The 18,455-nt window shown below is 41.0% G+C and overlaps 2 protein-coding genes across 2 annotated transcripts; one reads left to right on the top strand and one right to left on the bottom strand.

Moving 5' to 3' along the window:
* Positions 1-263: 263 nt before the first annotated feature.
* Positions 264-4,487, bottom strand: taco1 (translational activator of mitochondrially encoded cytochrome c oxidase I). The gene is made up of 6 exons (XM_071921017.2): positions 4,417-4,487; positions 3,812-4,103; positions 3,609-3,715; positions 3,061-3,194; positions 1,968-2,130; positions 264-1,176 (listed from the first exon to the last, which is right to left on the bottom strand). The coding sequence occupies exons 2-6, from the start codon at positions 4,098-4,100 to the stop codon at positions 967-969; spliced, it is 903 nt and encodes a 300-aa protein (XP_071777118.2). The 5' UTR covers positions 4,101-4,103; positions 4,417-4,487; the 3' UTR covers positions 264-966.
* Positions 4,488-6,220: 1,733 nt separating this feature from the next.
* Positions 6,221-17,337, top strand: pth3r (parathyroid hormone 3 receptor). Its single transcript, XM_071921013.2, has 13 exons — positions 6,221-6,283; positions 10,217-10,322; positions 11,421-11,531; positions 12,004-12,128; positions 12,812-12,906; positions 13,504-13,657; positions 14,310-14,463; positions 15,105-15,165; positions 15,273-15,339; positions 15,448-15,542; positions 15,986-16,127; positions 16,680-16,721; positions 16,834-17,337. The coding sequence occupies exons 1-13, from the start codon at positions 6,221-6,223 to the stop codon at positions 17,335-17,337; spliced, it is 1,719 nt and encodes a 572-aa protein (XP_071777114.1).
* The last annotated feature ends 1,118 nt before the right edge of the window (positions 17,338-18,455 follow it).

The raw sequence follows: 18,455 nt of genomic DNA, 5'->3' as shown, positions 1-18,455 counted from the left end.
TGGTATGGCAACCGCTCAATATGTTGCATGCATACTGTTAATGTGGGATCTTATTGACTGCAATGTTGACACCACATTAAAATGAGAGGGTAATGACCTGTGATGTGACACACTGGCTCCAACTGTCCTTCAGCCATAACCTTCAGCAATCAGTTTTTTTTCAAATACCTGAAGTTAGAAACTTCAGGTATTTGCTAGCTTTGTGGATGGAAAAGATCTGACATTTCACGAGAGCCGTTACACAGATGTTGATTCTGCAGCGGTAAAATTAAATAAAACTTTATTTTCTCCTGATCCTCGTTGACATATGGACGTCACTTCCTGGACAACTCACCCACTTAAAGTTAAATTTCACTTTGGCAGAACATTTTCATTTTTTAGCATGCATACCTCTGTAGGAGCCCATGAATGATCAGCCACCTTTTATCAACACCTCACACTTTTTTAGAAACCTAGTCGACAAATTATGCTTCTGCCACATCTACAAGCAAAGAGAAGCAGATGCAGGGAATATTATTTAATTCTGTGCCACTCTGTAGATCAGAATTTTCAAGAGGTAATTTTGTCTGCAAATTCTTGAAATCGAGAACTTGGGGGGAAAAGCCTGAAGACAACTAGTGACAGTGTATCCCCAGGGTGGCAAATGTTGATGGGTGGCTGCTAATGAACTTCTGTAGAGAAGTGCAGGCTGAAGAGTGAAACTGTCCAAGGTGAAATATCACTATAAAACATCTAAACAAGGATCACCATCTCCTTTCTCCTACAAGTCTTTTCCTATACAGACAGCATCAAAATGACCAACACACTCATATTTCCAGACATACAATGTCTATTCCATATCTCGACATGACAATCACTGACATGCAGTAGTATCAGCACCCACTGAAGTACAGTATATCTGTTGGCAAATTTTTTCTTCGTGAAATTAACCATTCCAAATGTAAGATGTCTGTGGCAAGAGAGTATTCAGCTCTTGGCCTGGATGTTGTCCCAGACTCGAACAACGTCCGGATAGTCGTTGAGAGCTTCTATTAGCGTTGAGGCCGCCTCCAGCTGGGCCTGGTCCAGAGTCGTGGGGGTGTGGGGAACAAACTCCAACCCAGCAGAGGTGATCTGCAGTCCGAGCTCCTCCAGTGACGTCCGCACATTCTTCAGGTCTGTCATGTCACAGATAAACTGAAAAGGGAGAAACGGATCAAACCATTACCTAAACTGTGGGAAAACTCAATGTTCAGGTTGTATTATAGTGTTCAAAATTCAAATTCAAAATTCAACTTTATTAATCTCACTAGGGGCAATTAGTTACGAGCAGCTTGTTGTACGCAGAAAAACACAGCAACATCCAACAACATACAAACAAACAATACACCAAGGAGCTAAAATGTGGAATAAAATCTATAAATAATGTTGATAAATAAACTTGGTAAACACAATATAAAATATATATATATATATATATATATATATATATATATATATATATCTCAGGATGTATCAGGATGTTCAAATCTGTGTGTGTCCCATCAGGATTAAATGGTATATCCCAGTAACCTTAGTTTGGAAAGTCATAGAATGTCCGAAGATAATGTTCAAATAGACATTGGTACACACAAAAACTAGGTGAATTTCAATAAACAAAATAATACAGAGGCCAACCACAAACAAAACTATATATCACTGTTTGACTATATTTCTATCACAATGTCAAACTTCAGTCTTCAGGGAACAATCCATGGGAATGGGTTCATACATGTCATGATTTCCCATGTTGTTGTCGGATGAAAACCTGTAATATCTAATCTACTTTTCATTAATTGAGCAAAATGATTTAATATGCATTTTGAATGGGTTTCATGAGTCCTAAGTAGTAAAACTTGCTCAACCCATAAAGGGCAACTAAAATCACTAAAATTTGAGATACAAAGTTTGCATCTGCTTCCGCTCCTCTCAAAGAAGTGATGTCTGACCTGCAGGAGCGGCTGCTCCTCCTCGTCCTCGGTCTCCTGGACGTCCTCGGCTCCCGCCTCGATGGCCAGCTCCAGCGCTCGCTCTGCGGTGACGCGCTGGCCCTGCACCACCACCACCCCCTTCCTGTTGAAGTTATGACGGGCGCCATCTGCCAGCGCCCCTCTGTGGACGAGCAAAGAATTACACCTCTGGGACACAAAGTCAGCAGAATATAACCCCACATTGTAATCTACGCTACCAGTCAAAAGTTTGGACACAAGCATTTTTCTTTATTTTTACTATTTTCCACATTTTAGAATAATAGTAAAGACATCAAAACTATGAAATAACACAAATGGAATTATACAGTGACACAAAAAGTGTTAAACAAATCAGAACTATCTTATATTTTTGATTCTTTAAAGTAACCGCCCTTTGCCTTGATGGAAAGGCAAAGGCTTTGGAAAGACATTCATACATAGGCATCAACTTCACTATTTATATTTGTCTAGAAACGAATTTCAAGCATTTAAGCATAAGCCTTTAGATCAAAACAGTTTTAAGATAATGAAAAACATAGTACATTCAATCAGGCGTGTCCTAACTTTTGACTGGTAGTGTAACTGCTGATGAAGAGTTTGGAATCATTCTCCTTAATTATATTCTGCATGCAGTGTTGATGGGCCAAGCTTAGAAGACACACTGATTGGTGATTCCTGTCCACAAAATTTTTTAGGTATTCCTGTCAGATCAGGGTGAAATAATATTTACGAATAATTTGTGGTATTTGTTTTAACATGCTTTGAGTACCAGATGGTTTGGGCTTGCCACATAGGGTAACACACTGTACCAGAGAGCTAACAGAGTAACAAGAAAGTATTTGAAAGTCAATTTAGTATGTGTTTCTGTGCCTGTCAAGTTATGTGACACTATCTGACATGTACTGATGCAGCAAACTCCACTGATCTAGCACTTGAAGCAGGTTAACGCTAAGAATTATATGCCCTGGTCTCGTTAGTGATGTATGGTGCAACTGCATGCAATAGCTGCGATTGATTATTTCAGGTATACAAAGCATCATAAGACTCCTATATAAGCAGTGCAGGTCCTGACCCATTCTTGTTGAGCAGGCGTTTGACCTCCTGGTGGCTGCGGGTGTTGTTGTCAGTCAGGACCTCGATGAGCATCATGCATCCACCTGGACCCCGAGCTTCATATGTCTGCTGAGTTCCTGCTTTGGCCTTCTCCTGTGGAGGCAGAGGAGGATTAATATAGAGAAGAAATGTTCCCTCGTTACCACAGCACACTCTCTCTCTTTGAAAACACAGACACACCCTCAGTAAAACAAAACGCATTTTCTCCCTTTGTCTTTGAACACAAACACACACACTTTTTAATCACAGCGGCATTTTATTCCTCTTACTTGTCACTACTTGTATGCATTGTGTTGTTTTTGTAACAGTCTCCTCTAGCTGTCATTTGGTTTCTCTTGCCTAGTTCACTTGTGTCCTTGTCATAAGTCTCTTGGCTTTTTTGTCTCACCCACACATTTCTTTCTTCATCACCCTATTAAAGCGTTTTTTGCTTTTGTATGGATGTGCCAATAAACTAAACCTAAATCCTACAAAACAAACTTACAGGATAGTATGTAGTCAACCTACCGCACCCTTGATTGCAGCATCTATGGATGCTTTCGGCATGTTCTTGCCTCTGCACTGGTCCAATATATTGGCTAAGGCTGCATTGAATTCTGGGTTAGATCCTCCATCTGCAGAAAACATCAAGGTTGCATGAATAAAATTAAACACAGTCCACAACCAAAGCTCTCATTCATTCAGTTCACTGTGTTTCTCATGAACCTTACCTTTTACAGCTATCCTTATCATCAAGCCAAACTTCATAAACATCCTGCCTCGTGCGTCATCTTTGGGTCCTTTTATGTGTTTCACCTTTGACCACTTGTTATGGCCAGCACATAAGCTAGAGCACAGCTGTAGTGTCCTGACAGGAGAGGTTTTCCACGGCGGGGAAACACGGGAGACTGGCAGGTCTGTGTGCGCTGAGCATTTCCCCGCACCTACCGAGGAAGAGGCCGGGGCAAGTCTTCGGGGGCACCGGGTCAAGAGAGCCCGCAGCACCGCCCCCCCCGCCATGCCCTTGAGATGCAAACCAAGAGTTAGTGCATGGACTGTTGCTGCTTTGCACTACATGTGTAACACAGCTAGACTGAGTATAATAACCTCTGCAGATAATATAAGACTCATATGAAGTCACTTTGTTATGGTGTTTAACAAGCAGAAGGAGAAGCTACTGTTAAGTTACTGGCTGATTCTAGTAAACATGCTAACTGACTATTCTGACTAGGAATTAAAGTGTCAATAAACTGATAACTTAACGCCTTAAAAGGACATTCATTCGCCCCTATTGATATGTGAATGGCACTGACTGAGCTTTAGTTTTCTAACTTACAGTTAGGACAGTCCAGAGACCACGCAACACAGCAGACACACGGCAAGCTAGCTGTCCTTGTGTGAAACGGACACTTCCTGGTTGTTGTGACGTCAGACGCGGATCTTTCAAAATAAAAGCTCAAGCACACGAGGGCGACAGATCCCGCGTTTTCAGGTTACCAAACGTTTCATACGAGGGAATAGGACATTATACAAACTAATACCACTGGTGACCGTAGACCCCCATCTGATAAAGGTTGTGTTTTGTCCCAGCAACCATCTGACTGAATTTTTGTTGTGTAAGTGGAGAGATAATAGAGAAGAGAGTGTAACCTCTGATCAGAATAGCCATTATTGTACATTCACTCCTAGTAGCCTATTAACTTGCACTGAATGAAGAAACAGTGATTTGTTGGAGACCCCTGCAACCACTTCAAAGACCCCTGGGGTTTCCTGGACGAGTTTGGGAACCATTGCACTAGAATATCAGCACAAAATTTGGTAGGCTATCAATTGGTCTCAAATCTTACAGTAACACCAGATATTATAATTCTTCCCAATAATTTGTGTATTTGTTTGTGTCTGCCTGTGAGGTGGTTTGCACTAGTAGAGATTATTGGTTCGAATGTAAAAATGGTCAATGTCATAATGGGCTGAATCAGTGTCTCCTAAAACTTTTCAGCATGGGAACTGAATTAGAAATTTGGTCTCTTCCCATGGGACCCAGGTTCATTAAATCACACTGCTTCTATTTATGTTGATGGGGTACAATAGGTCCATGACCCAATCTGGGGTCCCAGCGCATAGTTTCAGAAACCAGGGCCTATATTTTTCAGTTGAAGACATGTAGCCTCCTGAATGTTTTGAAAAACAAGTGAACAATATATGCCATCAGTGATTATAGGCTATGTGATGAGTGATTATAAAAAGGAGGGAAAAAGTTAAGATATGACAGCAAGTAATATTCCTACTTGCTGTCATATCTTAACTTTTTAGATATGACAGCAAGTAATATTCCTACTTGCTGTCATACCTTAACTTTTTTACTTAGTCTGATGAGGAGAATAGCAAAAGAAAGGTGATAGGAAGAAAATGGAAAAAGAGCAGGCAGACAGACAGATGGATGGATAGACGGCAGGCAAACTGAGGCAGATGACCATGCACACCAGAGGAGAACAAAGAGTTAAATGAGATGGAAGCTGCAGCCAATCGGAGCCAGCCCGTCTCTGACTGACAACAATACAAAGAACTGCAAAAGGAGGAGGTTTCTTCTACAGTTCTCCTCTCTCCTCCCCACAGAGACCTTCTCACACCACAGAACTGCTTACAAAGCAACACCAGCAGGTCCTCCTACATGGTTCCTGAAACCTGATTAGTGATGTCCATTGAGCCTCTGAGAAGAAAACTGGGAAAAGAGAACCGAAAGAAGAGAAGATTTTAGGAGATAATTTCTTGATGTCAGGAGACCCTGAAGCTCTAGTCTAGAGCATCCTAAAAGGCAGTTTACAAATGATCAAATAATTTGTCATTCAGGTATAAAATAGTAAAGTTTGTATCCTCAATCACCAAAATGAAGTTTTAACTTTTTCTGATCATCATCATCATCATCATCATCACTTATGACTGGTCTGCAAGCAACAAGGCAGGAGGAGCAGTGATGGGACACCAGAGGAGCACAGTACTTTGTTTTGGGAGACGAGTTCCTTCACCGCACCCTGAGGAGGATAACGTGTTTTGAAGAGTTTGCATGGAAAGTTGTATGTTGATTAAACGCATTGGTTAAGTTGAGGGTCGCAGACAAAGCAGAAGAAGAAGAAGAAGTCATGTCTGTACAGGGAATGAGTGCCTTGGTTCTCCTCCATGTCCTAGGAACAGTGACTGCACTAGTAAGTGTACTCTGCTTATCCAAAGTATTTGATTGATTGATTGGTTTAAATAATGATTATTTTTTCCTATCATAAATTAATTTTAGTTTATCAACTAAATTTTGTAAATAGATCTTCTCAGAACACATGCTTGTTTTCATATTTTGATCAATTCTTCCATCACAGTCTAAAAAGTTAAAGTTTTATCATAGTAGTAATATTTGAACAAACAAGCAGTCAATTCTTTTTTTTTAAACTTTTGACCATTTGTGAAAAGTTAAGTTATACTATACACTATAATGGAAGTGGACATATTCTACTGACATTTCTGGTGATTGGACTTATAACTTGTGAGCCAGTAATCTGCTCATGGGAAATCATTAACACAAACAAATATGAATACCACACAAAATAAATTCTCAGCATGATTTAGATTGCTATTCTAAACCATGTGTAAGATTTATGAAAGGACAGTTTTAATGTGCTAAACTTTAACTTTTGGCACAGTAGCGTACTGTATTACAGTTTATATTACATTGAGTCAGACATAACACTTCCATTCCACTGCACATTGGGCCAAATATAGAAAATTTCATGTATCTGTGACTCTCTCTTTGATGGTTTGCACTGTGGGCACAGATTTATCTTGAGCTTCAGCAAACATACCAACCATAGACCAACAATATTCACCTAAAATGGGTGGTGGAGTTTTCTTCTGTCTCAGACTGATGAGGTGATGTTGAATGATGTTTGTAGCAGTGCTGCTGAAGTATTTTATCTGCACTCTGCTGCACTCTGCTGCACCGAATCTTTATATTTATTGTAGTTCATTTCCAAATGTAACCCAACTTCAAACAACAATGAAGCTACATCCAGAGGAGCGTCAATTCAACGTAACTGACAAAGTAACTGGCTGGTGGTAATGACCTGAAGCCATGCACATTGGGTCATTACAGAGTTGTGGGTTCAAACAAATGTTTCAAACAAATGTTTTGTTCACAGAGGATTTTAATAATGAAAACAAAGTGGCTGCAATGAGCCCGCACAGAAAAGAACTGTAGTAATACTATAATACATTTTAGAAGGATATTCTGTGAATATCGCTGCAAAACTATAAGTCCCAGTAGGAACATTATTTTGAGCAGCGGCAGTTTTAGCAGCGGAGATAACAAAGGCCATAACCCTTACAAAAAAAGTCACACTGGAAAATCCACATGTGAATTCAAAACACATGTGCTTTTTGGACACGTTAGTTGTCATATGTGAACATGTGAAATTTCCCATTTCCTATGTGAAAATGACATTTTCCCCTGTGAATTTTGTCACATAAAACAAATATTGTCATATGTAATGGCAGGTGGAAATGTGGAAAAAAAAATTACAACATTAAAACAATTTTCACCTATGAATTTAAATGTTCACATCAGAAATACAGTGTGGAAAAAAACTGTTCACATATGAAAACCAACATGTGTCCAAAAAACACATGTGCTTTGAATCACATGTGACTTTTCTATAATGGAAGGTGTGATAAGGTCACTATAAACTCACTATTGAGTACCACAGACACACTTTAAGTCCCTATAGGAATATTATAGTGATTTTTCATTAAGGACAGTTGAGTTTCACTTGTACACTCGTACAGATATACAATCTCTCTACATGACCTCATTTCAACTCTCACACAAGTACAAAACCCCTTAGTTTTGACTTGCCTCAGCAGCTGCAGTGCTACCAAAACAACAGCCCTCTCCTCATCACCCCTCAATCTCCCCGATCAGAAATCACCTGAGGCCTGGTTTACCTCAGAAAAACACATCACTCCTGACCCCTTAACCTTTCACCCACTGAAGCGCGACCCTGCTGCAGTTAACAATGGCCGAGCGTCTCATCTGCGCTCCGTCTCTCCATCTTCCCAGGTCGATCCCCGGTGTCGACCTCAGGCAGACTTACAACCCTCTGCTCAGCCAGCCTGAAAATCACTCTGCTCAAAGGAGAGGCTGGAGAGAGCAAATCCAATTATGACACAAAGGCTCAGAGATGTGTAGGACTAATTGTTTCTCTAACACTCCCTCTCAGTCAGCAAAAACCCTCCTGTACAATGACAGTGAATGACTAGTCCATATTGATCAGAGTGGGTTGACCTATGCTGCACGTCGATGTACTGATTAGGACCGTTGGCTTTGATTGGTGGAATTTGTTTTTGAGGAAAGGGGTATTCTGTGGAGAGTCAAGTGGAGGGTTGTTTTGCAAAGAAAAGCTTGTTAGCTCATGTGAAAGCCGGTGTATCGACATGTGAATTAATTGACATGTGAAGGCACGGCTGTTTTAATGGGAGCGTGGACACACACACACACACACACACACACACACACACACAGAGAGAGGTTAGTCAGCATTGTCAACACTGCCAGTATGTGTCCACAGACCACCATACAACAACAAACTCTTGCGGTATGAGCCGGTCAAGGTGTCTGTATTGGTTTTGGCTGGGAGTGCCTCTCTCATAACAAATCACCCGAGGAAACGATAGCTGTGAAACATATTGTAGATGCCTTTGAGTGCTACAGTATTTGAAACGCTGTTCAAATAATGCACCGGCCGGTTTATTTTAATGGATTACGCCAAGAATGTGTGTTAGTTATCACATATCCATCTTCATGGGTTGTTCCAGTTGGACTTGGGTTCGCTCAGTGACAGTGAGCGGTTTGCTTTAGCTTGCGGGGAAGGCAGCCATGAGACCCCCCGTGAAATGTATGTACACAAACTGGTGGAGAGAGGAACCCTATGCACATAAAATTCCCATTGGTGAAGTTGACATAGTCACAGAAACTATGCTCCATTGCAGTATGTAGCTCAATCCTCTGGTCTTTCTTTCTTTCTTGCTTGCTTTCTCACTTTCTTGCTTCCTTGCTTCCTTGCTTTCTTTTCTGTCCACAATTCCAGCCTATGATCTCTCTCCCTCTTTTTCTCTCCGTCTGGCTAGCCATCCTCATGTGAGGGGTCTAGCTGACCCGCTGCTAGTTTTGCTGTGCGGTTGTGAAATGTACCCAGGAACACAAAGCTGCTTGTGTGGGCGAGCTCTCACCCACATGGCCGGGGTCCTGAGGACAAGGCCCCCATGTGGCCAGCGGCAGCCCCGCCGCTGGAAAAAGGGGTTGGCGGGGGATCATCACATACCGCACCCTCACACAAGTATTTCACAACACCTGGAGGCAGCACATCAGATCCTTGGGAGTGTTTGAGACCCTGAGCTGCGGTTGACAAATCGTCCAAGTGGGAGAGAGACTTCAGAGCGCCTGCAATTAGGATACTTTGAATCTCTCTGGACTGGACACCTTAAAGCATGAGCTATATGGGTGGAAGTAGCTCATAGAGTTGAATTATCCTAAAGGGGCATTAAGTAATCGATGACTCGTATCAACCTCTATTGGTTATGCTGGCCTGTAGCAGACATAAACAATAAAGTCACATTTTCACAATAGAGAAAAGTAGAGAGAAACATCAAGTGAAGAGTTAATATAATACTGCTTTGACATTTCCTTTTTTGGCTCATCCAAATAACCAATAATAATAACCAATAACCCTATCAAACCCCTGCAGATATATTATGGCTATTTTGTGTTATGGGACAGTAAAATCTTAATGTGCTATTAAGGGGTTAGAAAACCTATACAGGAGGGACATGAATACTCTTCCCTGTCCACTCTATTTTTAAAATGAGATCAGTGATAATTACTAAAATCAGGTCATTTTCCTGTTTTGTTTTAATCATCTAACTACTAAAATGAATTCACACGCTGCAGGCAGTCAGTGAAACAGTTTCTATTTTACGCCATATAGAGCAAGCAGACTGCTCCGAGTTTTATTGCTTGCATGTGTAAAGCTATATTGCATTACTTAAATGTTCTGTATCAGTCTGTTATCTGACATTCGTGTTTTGTCTCTCTACAGATAGACTCCGATGATGTCATCACGCGGGACGAACAGATCTACGTTCTGATTGGTGCTCGCGCCAAGTGTGAGAGGAGTATCCAGGCACAAATGGCCCTCATTAAAGGTTTGTGCGCTCCTATTGGTGGCCTAGCGGTTAGAGAGACCATCCTGTCACCAAAAGGCCACAGGTTTGATCCCACCAACAGCCAGCATGCGTCAATCAACAGCCAAGCGTCCTGTTGAAGTTTCCCTGAACAATATACTGAACCCCATTTACTGTATTAAGTATTCAGTGGACAAAAAATAAAGACTTAATCCCTAAAAATGTATGTGCATTACCGCTGCTGTCAGATGAAAACCTTGAATCTATAAAAAGTAAACTTTTCAGGAATTTACAAAAAAGCCTCTGTCAGATTGAAAGCTATGCATTTTTTTTTTTATTATTACTATTTTATCATGGGCTTTGAATGGGTTTCATGGGCACTTGGGTCATGAAAATTGCCCAAGGAGAATTTAAAGCTTCACTTCAAGTTCAAAGTCAGAATTGGGGTTGTGAGGCTTTGCTGTTATGAAACACATCATCATGGCAGAAGGGGTGAAAGAGTTTTATCCTTACAAATATTCAAAGGCTTTGTCCTTTAGGCGCGTAAGGTTCTTAAACACCTTGCGCCACCCTTTGTGGCAGCACAAAAAAACAGATAGGTCACTGAGTACATGCGGATGTGCTAATGTATAATCAGAAATAGTGTTTATTTTATCAAAGATTTATTAAGGATCAGATATAGCATCTATCCAATATCCTGCTGACAACTATCCCTGTGGTCGCGAGGTGTTTAATTCAGGTGTGGACAATGCCAGTGCATTTTTCATTTAGATTATGACGTAGATGCTGATGACAGCCTTTCCACTGGGGAAGGATTCTCATAAGAACTAGACCTAGTGTGTCGGAAGAGAAGCACATAAGTAAACACCGTTATGGTATAAAAAATGGTATAAAAATAACAATTTAGAGATAATGTTGTGAATTCAATTTGCACACACAATCGTTTCAGAAATGAGAAAGACACATATTGCTGGTGGGAAGAAAAGGAAAACATAAAAAAACACATTTCCTTTCCATCATCATGCATGTTACATACATGGGCCTATGGCTAAGCTCAAACTTAACAAGGTGGTTAGGTAAAATGGCTAAAAAAAAAGTTGTTTTCTGTCATTTGTGAAGAAGGTGACTGCATCCCAGAATGGGACGGGATCATCTGCTGGCCGCGGAGCCGAGCCGGTCAGCTGGTCTCAGTTCTGTGTCCGGAGTACATCTACGACTTCAACCACAGAGGTAGGACAGTGTGCCAGTGCATGGTACTCTTATGACACTCTCATTCAGCACTAACACAGCAGCTTTGTCCTGATGTGCTATAAGATTAGATAGATGGCTCATGGCAACTTTCTTGGAAGGAAGCCAGAGGGAAATGTGTGTTGTGTATGTATTTTCCAAGAACATGTTATGTCAAATCATTAAGAACGCAGGCAAGAGAGAGATGGTGCGTCTGATATGGAACAGCACACTAGATGAATGAATAACTGCATTAACGAAGCGCGCTAGAATAGGCCATGCTGAATATAAATAGAACACCAGCATACTCAAATGTTCTTTTCTGAATCTAGAGGTCACTGTATATTGCTTTCAATAACATCATTGTGAAAGTGTCATATGCCTTTGTATTTGCCAATAGGCCTTCTACTGTATAGTGGACTGTTGTGCTAATTTTGTCCCATCTGTGACTCCATCCTGCGTTCGCGTGGCCCAGGCCGAGCTTACCGCCAGTGTGATGCCTCAGGAAACTGGGAGCAGGTGCCCAGTATCAACCGCACCTGGGCCAACTATACTGAGTGCACCACATACTTGACCTCCAACCACAGGAGCCAAGAGGAGGTGTGTGTGTGTGTGTATTCCTGGAATTGGAATTGGAATGTCATCCAGCTCTAAGGAAACAGAATTGGAATTGAATTGGAATAACAGGAAACAGAAATGAATTCCATTAAATTCCATGAAATTCCACTTCTAAGAGAGGTTGTCTTGACTTACTAAACATTATAAAACATTATGAATCAAATAAGACAGTCAAACAAATACATTCAATCATAAATAATGTACATTTTATGATATTCAGTACTGATAATATCAGTACTGAATATAACACTATGCTTCAAACCTGTTCCAAAAACTAGTTTTGCCTCCAATGTTTTGATTGTCACGCTAAAGAAATATACAAAATGTGAAAATAACAGAATGGTTCTGAAACCTATCAGTGTGTTGTATGAAATATGTTCTTTTTATCTTGTGAAATAAGTTCAGTTACTGATGTTTGCTGAAAAGTGAGGAGTTGAAGTCTTTTTGGTGTCATTACTTTGTGGAATTCACCAGTCCTTCATAAAATTTCACTCTGTGCTCTTCAGCATGACGTCTTCCTTCTTGAATAAACACTGACTCAGTTGTACGCACCTATGCATGCATGCATGCAAGAATATATACACACACATATACACACACACACACATACACATACACACATGCACACACACTGTCTCTCTAAGTGTGTTTTCATTTTGTTTCAGAAGGTGTTTGAGAGACTCCATCTGATGTACACAGTTGGCTACTCCATTTCTCTGGTGTCACTACTGGTGGCAGTCTCCATCCTCTGCTATTTTAAGTAAGAAACTATAAACCATGAACAATAAATTCACTCAAAAAACATGTTTAGCATACAATGTCTCCTAGATGAATTCTCAAAATGAATACACACCCCAAAAAGGTGCAAACTATTGGTCCCTGACTGAAAGGAAATGCTGAAGGCATCTAGCAAAAACATGTTGGTGGTCTACGAGAGAAGTGTATTTAGCTCGTTTGTGAAGGCCATATTTGGAAATGTTCCTCAGCATATGGAGCTTTTTGCAATGAATAATATGCAACGGTTAGAATTGCCAAAACTTGATTGAAGATTAACATGCTTTAACAACAAATGGATCTAAATAGTGCATCATCATTAGAGTATGGGTCCATCCATCTGTTTTGGAAAGTGTTGGCCTAGTTCCCATATCATCAATCTTGGTTATGCCAATAGACTATGCACACACACACACACACACACACACACATACACACACACACAGGCTGGATAGTCAGGCTGTTGACAATAATGATGCATCCTTTATCTTTTAAATTACATATTTTATCTTTCTCTGACTCTCTCTCTCTCTCTCTCTCTCTCTCTCACACACACACACACACACACACACACACCCTGCAGACGTCTCCACTGCACACGCAATTACATCCACATTCACCTCTTCACCTCCTTCATGTGTCGGGCGGTCAGTATCTTTGTGAAGGACGCTGTGCTCTACTCCATATCTGACGACAACAAGGCCGAGCCTGAGCTTATAGGACAGAGGCCCCATATGGTACAGTAGCAATTTTTGTTTTTGTAAGGATATTGCTGTCTTCTGTGTTTTAGTTTTAGACAAAGTCTTAGTATGGATAAATAAAGGAATTACATCAAGGGAACTGCAGATTGGAGATTCACCTTTTTGCCATCAGAAGATGAAATGAGTCATGAAGATAGAGTGGGATAGGACAGACATAAAGGAGTCTACAGTTACGGTGGTGAAGATGCGATACAAGTTCGTGCTCTTACATATCAGTATAAGAAAAGCAATGGTTTACCTCTCTCATTTTGCTTTCTTAAATTACAGATCAAAATGACTGAATTGGGAAAAAGAAAAGAAATATCTACGAGCATAGTGGATTTGGTTGAATGCAGTAATGCAGTGGAGGATAAACCCCCCTAAATTCAGTTTATCCACCTTTTTATTTTCAGAATGGAGTTTACCCAACTGTTTAGGCTGACACAAGTCTTTATGATGTGACATTAAGAGTGCACATCATCGTCTGTACTGCAGATGTAAATCATGTGAGGATATGGTCTTTGAAGGGAAAACAAAAAAATAAATCAATGTTTTTCTGACAATATAACTGATTTTGTGTCATGCTTTACCCACCTTTTATTTTCCCACTGCATCGCTGGTTGCATTCCCTTCTGCTTCGTGTAATCAGGCCGGCTGTAAAGTGGCTGTCACGCTCTTCCTGTACTTCCTGGCTACCAATCACTACTGGATCCTGGTGGAGGGGCTTTACCTGCACAGCCTCATCTTCATGGCCTTCCTCTCCGACAAGAACTACCTGTGGGCCCTCACCATCATCGGCTGGGGTGAGCGGCGCTGGACCCGGCTACTGTGATGTCCCATATTTATTGTGAATTAAAAGAGTGTAAAGCAGAGTTTGAGACAGGATGTCACCTGGTGATTCAGACTGTGACTGTGCCTTCTCAGTTAGAGCAAGTAGTAGAAGTTAGAACAGTCTGCCTGAGGAAATCAGATCTGCTACCTCAGCGTCCTTTAAAGCACTTTTAAAGATGCACTTTTATATGATTTACTTTTCCTTTTTTGTTACTGCTTTCTATTACTCTTCTCTATTTTAACATTTGGCTTGTATGCTTTGTCTTTTGTATTTATTTTACTCTTTTACTTTCCTTCTTAATCATTGTATCTGTTTTATCATTTCTTCTGTAAAGCACTTTGTAACTCTGAGCGCTTTATAAATAAAGTTTGTTATTATTATTTATTATTATCTAGGCAGAAATCTTCATAACCTCACATTTTCCTTTTATTTCTCAACCCAGCTCAACCCCACTCTCTCTCTCTCTCTCTCTCTCTCTCTCTCTCTCTCAATTCAATTCAATTCAATGAGCTTTATTGGCATGATGTACACGTGCACATCTTGCCAAAGTATAGAATCAAACGAGATAGAAATAAAGTAATCTTTCTCTCTCACTCTCCTTTTCTGTCTTAGGTGTACCGGCCGTATTTGTGTCCATTTGGGTCAGTGCGCGAGCATCACTGGCAGACACACAGTGAGTCATGTAATGCGTTTATGTCTTGAACAACAGTGAGTAAGCATTTGCACCAGGAAACTTGCACACATTCTCACAAGAGCTGCTCCTCTCTTCTCTGTTCTCAGATGTTGGGACATCAGTGCAGGAAACCTTAAGTGGATCTATCAAGTTCCCATTCTGGCAGCCATTGTTGTAAGGACATGGTGTTAGAAGAATTTCACATTTAAGTGTTATAAAAGAATATTTGAGACTTTAATGTTCCTCTTTCTTTCCATTGGCCTTGTATATTTGCCCCTGCAGGTGAATTTCTTCCTCTTCCTCAACATAATACGAGTGCTGGCCTCTAAACTGTGGGAAACCAACACCGGTAAACTGGACCCTCGGCAGCAGTACAGGTGACATTTAACCTTCCAAGGATGATAAGCTGCAAGACAAATATCTAATCTGTGAAAATGATGACCTACAATCCATGACTTATAACTTCAATATTGACATTTATGAGCAGAGTCTTTCCTCAATATCTTAAAATGTCAACCAGCAATCATCCTTTTCTTGACATTTAGCCAGTGAGGAAGAACTCTGCAGTTTTAAATCATGGTTTTCAGATGCAGCCAAATACGCTTTTCTCTCACTGGATTTGTGTGTATCTAGCACTCCAGAATAACATTTAAGTTTCTCCATGTGGAAAATTAATGAAGTCATCTCCTAGTATTTCACCACTGCCTCTCTCAATCTACTTTTACCACCCAATTACAAAGTGACTTCACAAACATTCATAGTTCATACATAATTCATAGTATGATAACTATGTATATCCTGTTCTGTCCGTTATCGGCAGGAAGCTGCTCAAGTCCACCTTGGTCCTCATGCCGCTGTTTGGAGTGCACTACATGGTGTTCATGGCTCTCCCCTACACCGAGGTGACCGGTCTGCTGTGGCAGGTGCAGATGCACTACGAGATGTTCTTCAACTCGTCCCAGGTCAGACAGGAATATGCACACGTTCACAAGCAGGGTGGTATGCATGAATATGGGGAGGTTATTCTAAAAATGTGTCTGTTACAGTTACTAGTTACCTCATCAATTGTAATCAGTAACGTATTCCAAGAGATTACCCAAACTCTGTAATGTATTCTGATTACTTTGAGATGACTTTTCCATATTTGAGGTATAAAGGTACAGATAAGAAAAAGTGAAAAATTACAAAGTTCAGGAAATTTGTTTCAGGTTTGAATACAAACACAATTTTCGCCTGCCACTATTAAAATCTGATTTTCTCGCTTTCACTTTAAAAATATTCCCAGAAATCCTCCTCTGATTTTAGTATCTGTAATTAGAATACATTATTCTTTTAGGCAACATAACAGAAAACAGTTACATTTTTTAAATTTAATTTAGAATATCATAATATTTAGAATAATTGTAATTTAGATTACAAATGTTTCTTTACTCATCCCTGCATTTAATTCAGTGGTCAGGAGCGTTGATGTGGCTGCGCTTCTTTTTCACTAATTCTCTATTTTATTTTTCCAGGGCTTTGTTGTAGCATTCATCTACTGTTTCTGCAATGGAGAGGTAATTAACCTATATTTCCAATTTAAAGAATAAAATCAGATTCATTCAGTTTTTGCCAGTCTACTAAAAATTTCAAATTAACTTTCCCTTCAACTGCTGTTCCTGTCCTCAGGTGCAGGCAGAGTTAAAGAAGGCGTGGCTGAGGCGGAGCCTGGCCCTGGACCTCAAACAGAAAGCCAGGATGACCAGCAGCGGCGGCGGAGGCAGCTGTTACTACGGCGGCATGATGTCACACACCACCACCCACAGCGTTAGCCTCTCTGCGGCCAATCCCAGGGCTCTTTCCCTCACCGGGGGGGTGATGGGCTCAGGCGGTGCCGCTGGTGGGGGGTCAGGGGTCAGGCAGCCGCGCCTCACCTCCCTCCACCCCCTCACCAGCCTGCCTGGATATGTGCCCAGTGACACTGAGACCTCCGGTCCTCAGCAGGAGCTGGCTATGAGGAGGCCGGGGGGAGCGGGGTCTGGGACGGGGGTTTTTGCCAGGCACTCCAGGGCCAACAAGGGAAGCCATGAAGGGGTCAGGAGTCACGGAGGGTCGGGGTCTCCAACCCAAACCCCAGGAGCAGAAGATCCAGACAGCTCCTTGTCTCTCAAAGAGCTGGAGACCATCTTGTGAATGTTTTGATATGTGATCAGATGAGCAGAAGCAAGATGTTGCACCCATCCAGACCAAGATAAACTAGAACAGATTACAGGACTGAATCAGTCTGGCTTCAGTGGACTAGAGTTCTCATCTAGACAAACCACTGTGGGTGATTTGTGATTGGTACAGTACTGAGGATGCCTTCCTACCCCAAATGGAGGTTTCAGGGATTCATCTAGCTTCCTCCTAAATCCCTTGTTAACTTTGGTATTGAGAAATGAAATGCCAGAGGTTTGAGGTTCATTGGAAAGATTTGTTATGGATGGGACATAATAACAGCCAAATTAACAATGATCAGGATATACAAACATTTTTATTATGCGAAATGATGTGGAAGACCTTGGATGACAAATGTTTTTGATTGCATGTATTACATGTGGACCATAATGCTTTATGCTTTACAATATAATCCTCATGCTCTCATTCACAAAATAGCAAATTGTTGATGGATTGCTTTTGAATCTGATTTCTTGTCTAATTTAATGTTTCTGTCTGCTCTAACAATCCACGCCTTCTGTTTCACTGAAATTACATGGATTTATTATGTATGCTTCATCTAATGAAATCAATACTTTTGATTTCCTTAGAAAGCAAAATCGAGTGGTGCAAAATCGGTCATCAAATCATCTTAAAAGCAGTTGTATAAGGAAATGTGGACAGACAAACGGAGCTAAATAATCTCTGGAAATGTGACGTTGCAGCTCGCTCAAAATAGCCAAAAGGACGGGCTCGGAAAGTGAGATTCTCCTGTGATTTCTCTCCCTCTGCACATCTTTTCTGTGTTGTATTTTCCAGGCCAGACGGACTGGATGGGGTTGGTGAATCCGTCAAAGAGGGAGGGGTTGACTCCAGTCCACACTGAACTGAAATATGTCTGTGTGCGTGTGTGTGTGTGTGTGTGTGTGTGCCTGTGTGTGCAGGCACACAGTCGCTTACACTTTCACAGTAATTTGATTCCTAATACACTTCCTTAACGCCCATACACACGCACACACAAGCACACACTTCTTGTGGTGAACTGCAGGGGGCATCACAGTCTCTCTTCCCGTCTTAATACCTGCTGTAGAGATGCTCCCTTTCCTGCCACTGGC

This window comes from Centroberyx gerrardi, chromosome 20 (genome assembly GCF_048128805.1).
Source record: "Centroberyx gerrardi isolate f3 chromosome 20, fCenGer3.hap1.cur.20231027, whole genome shotgun sequence".
Taxonomy (NCBI): domain Eukaryota; kingdom Metazoa; phylum Chordata; class Actinopteri; order Beryciformes; family Berycidae; genus Centroberyx; species Centroberyx gerrardi.
Note: the sequence above shows the minus strand (reverse complement) of the source record. Positions and strands in the feature narration are given on the sequence as shown.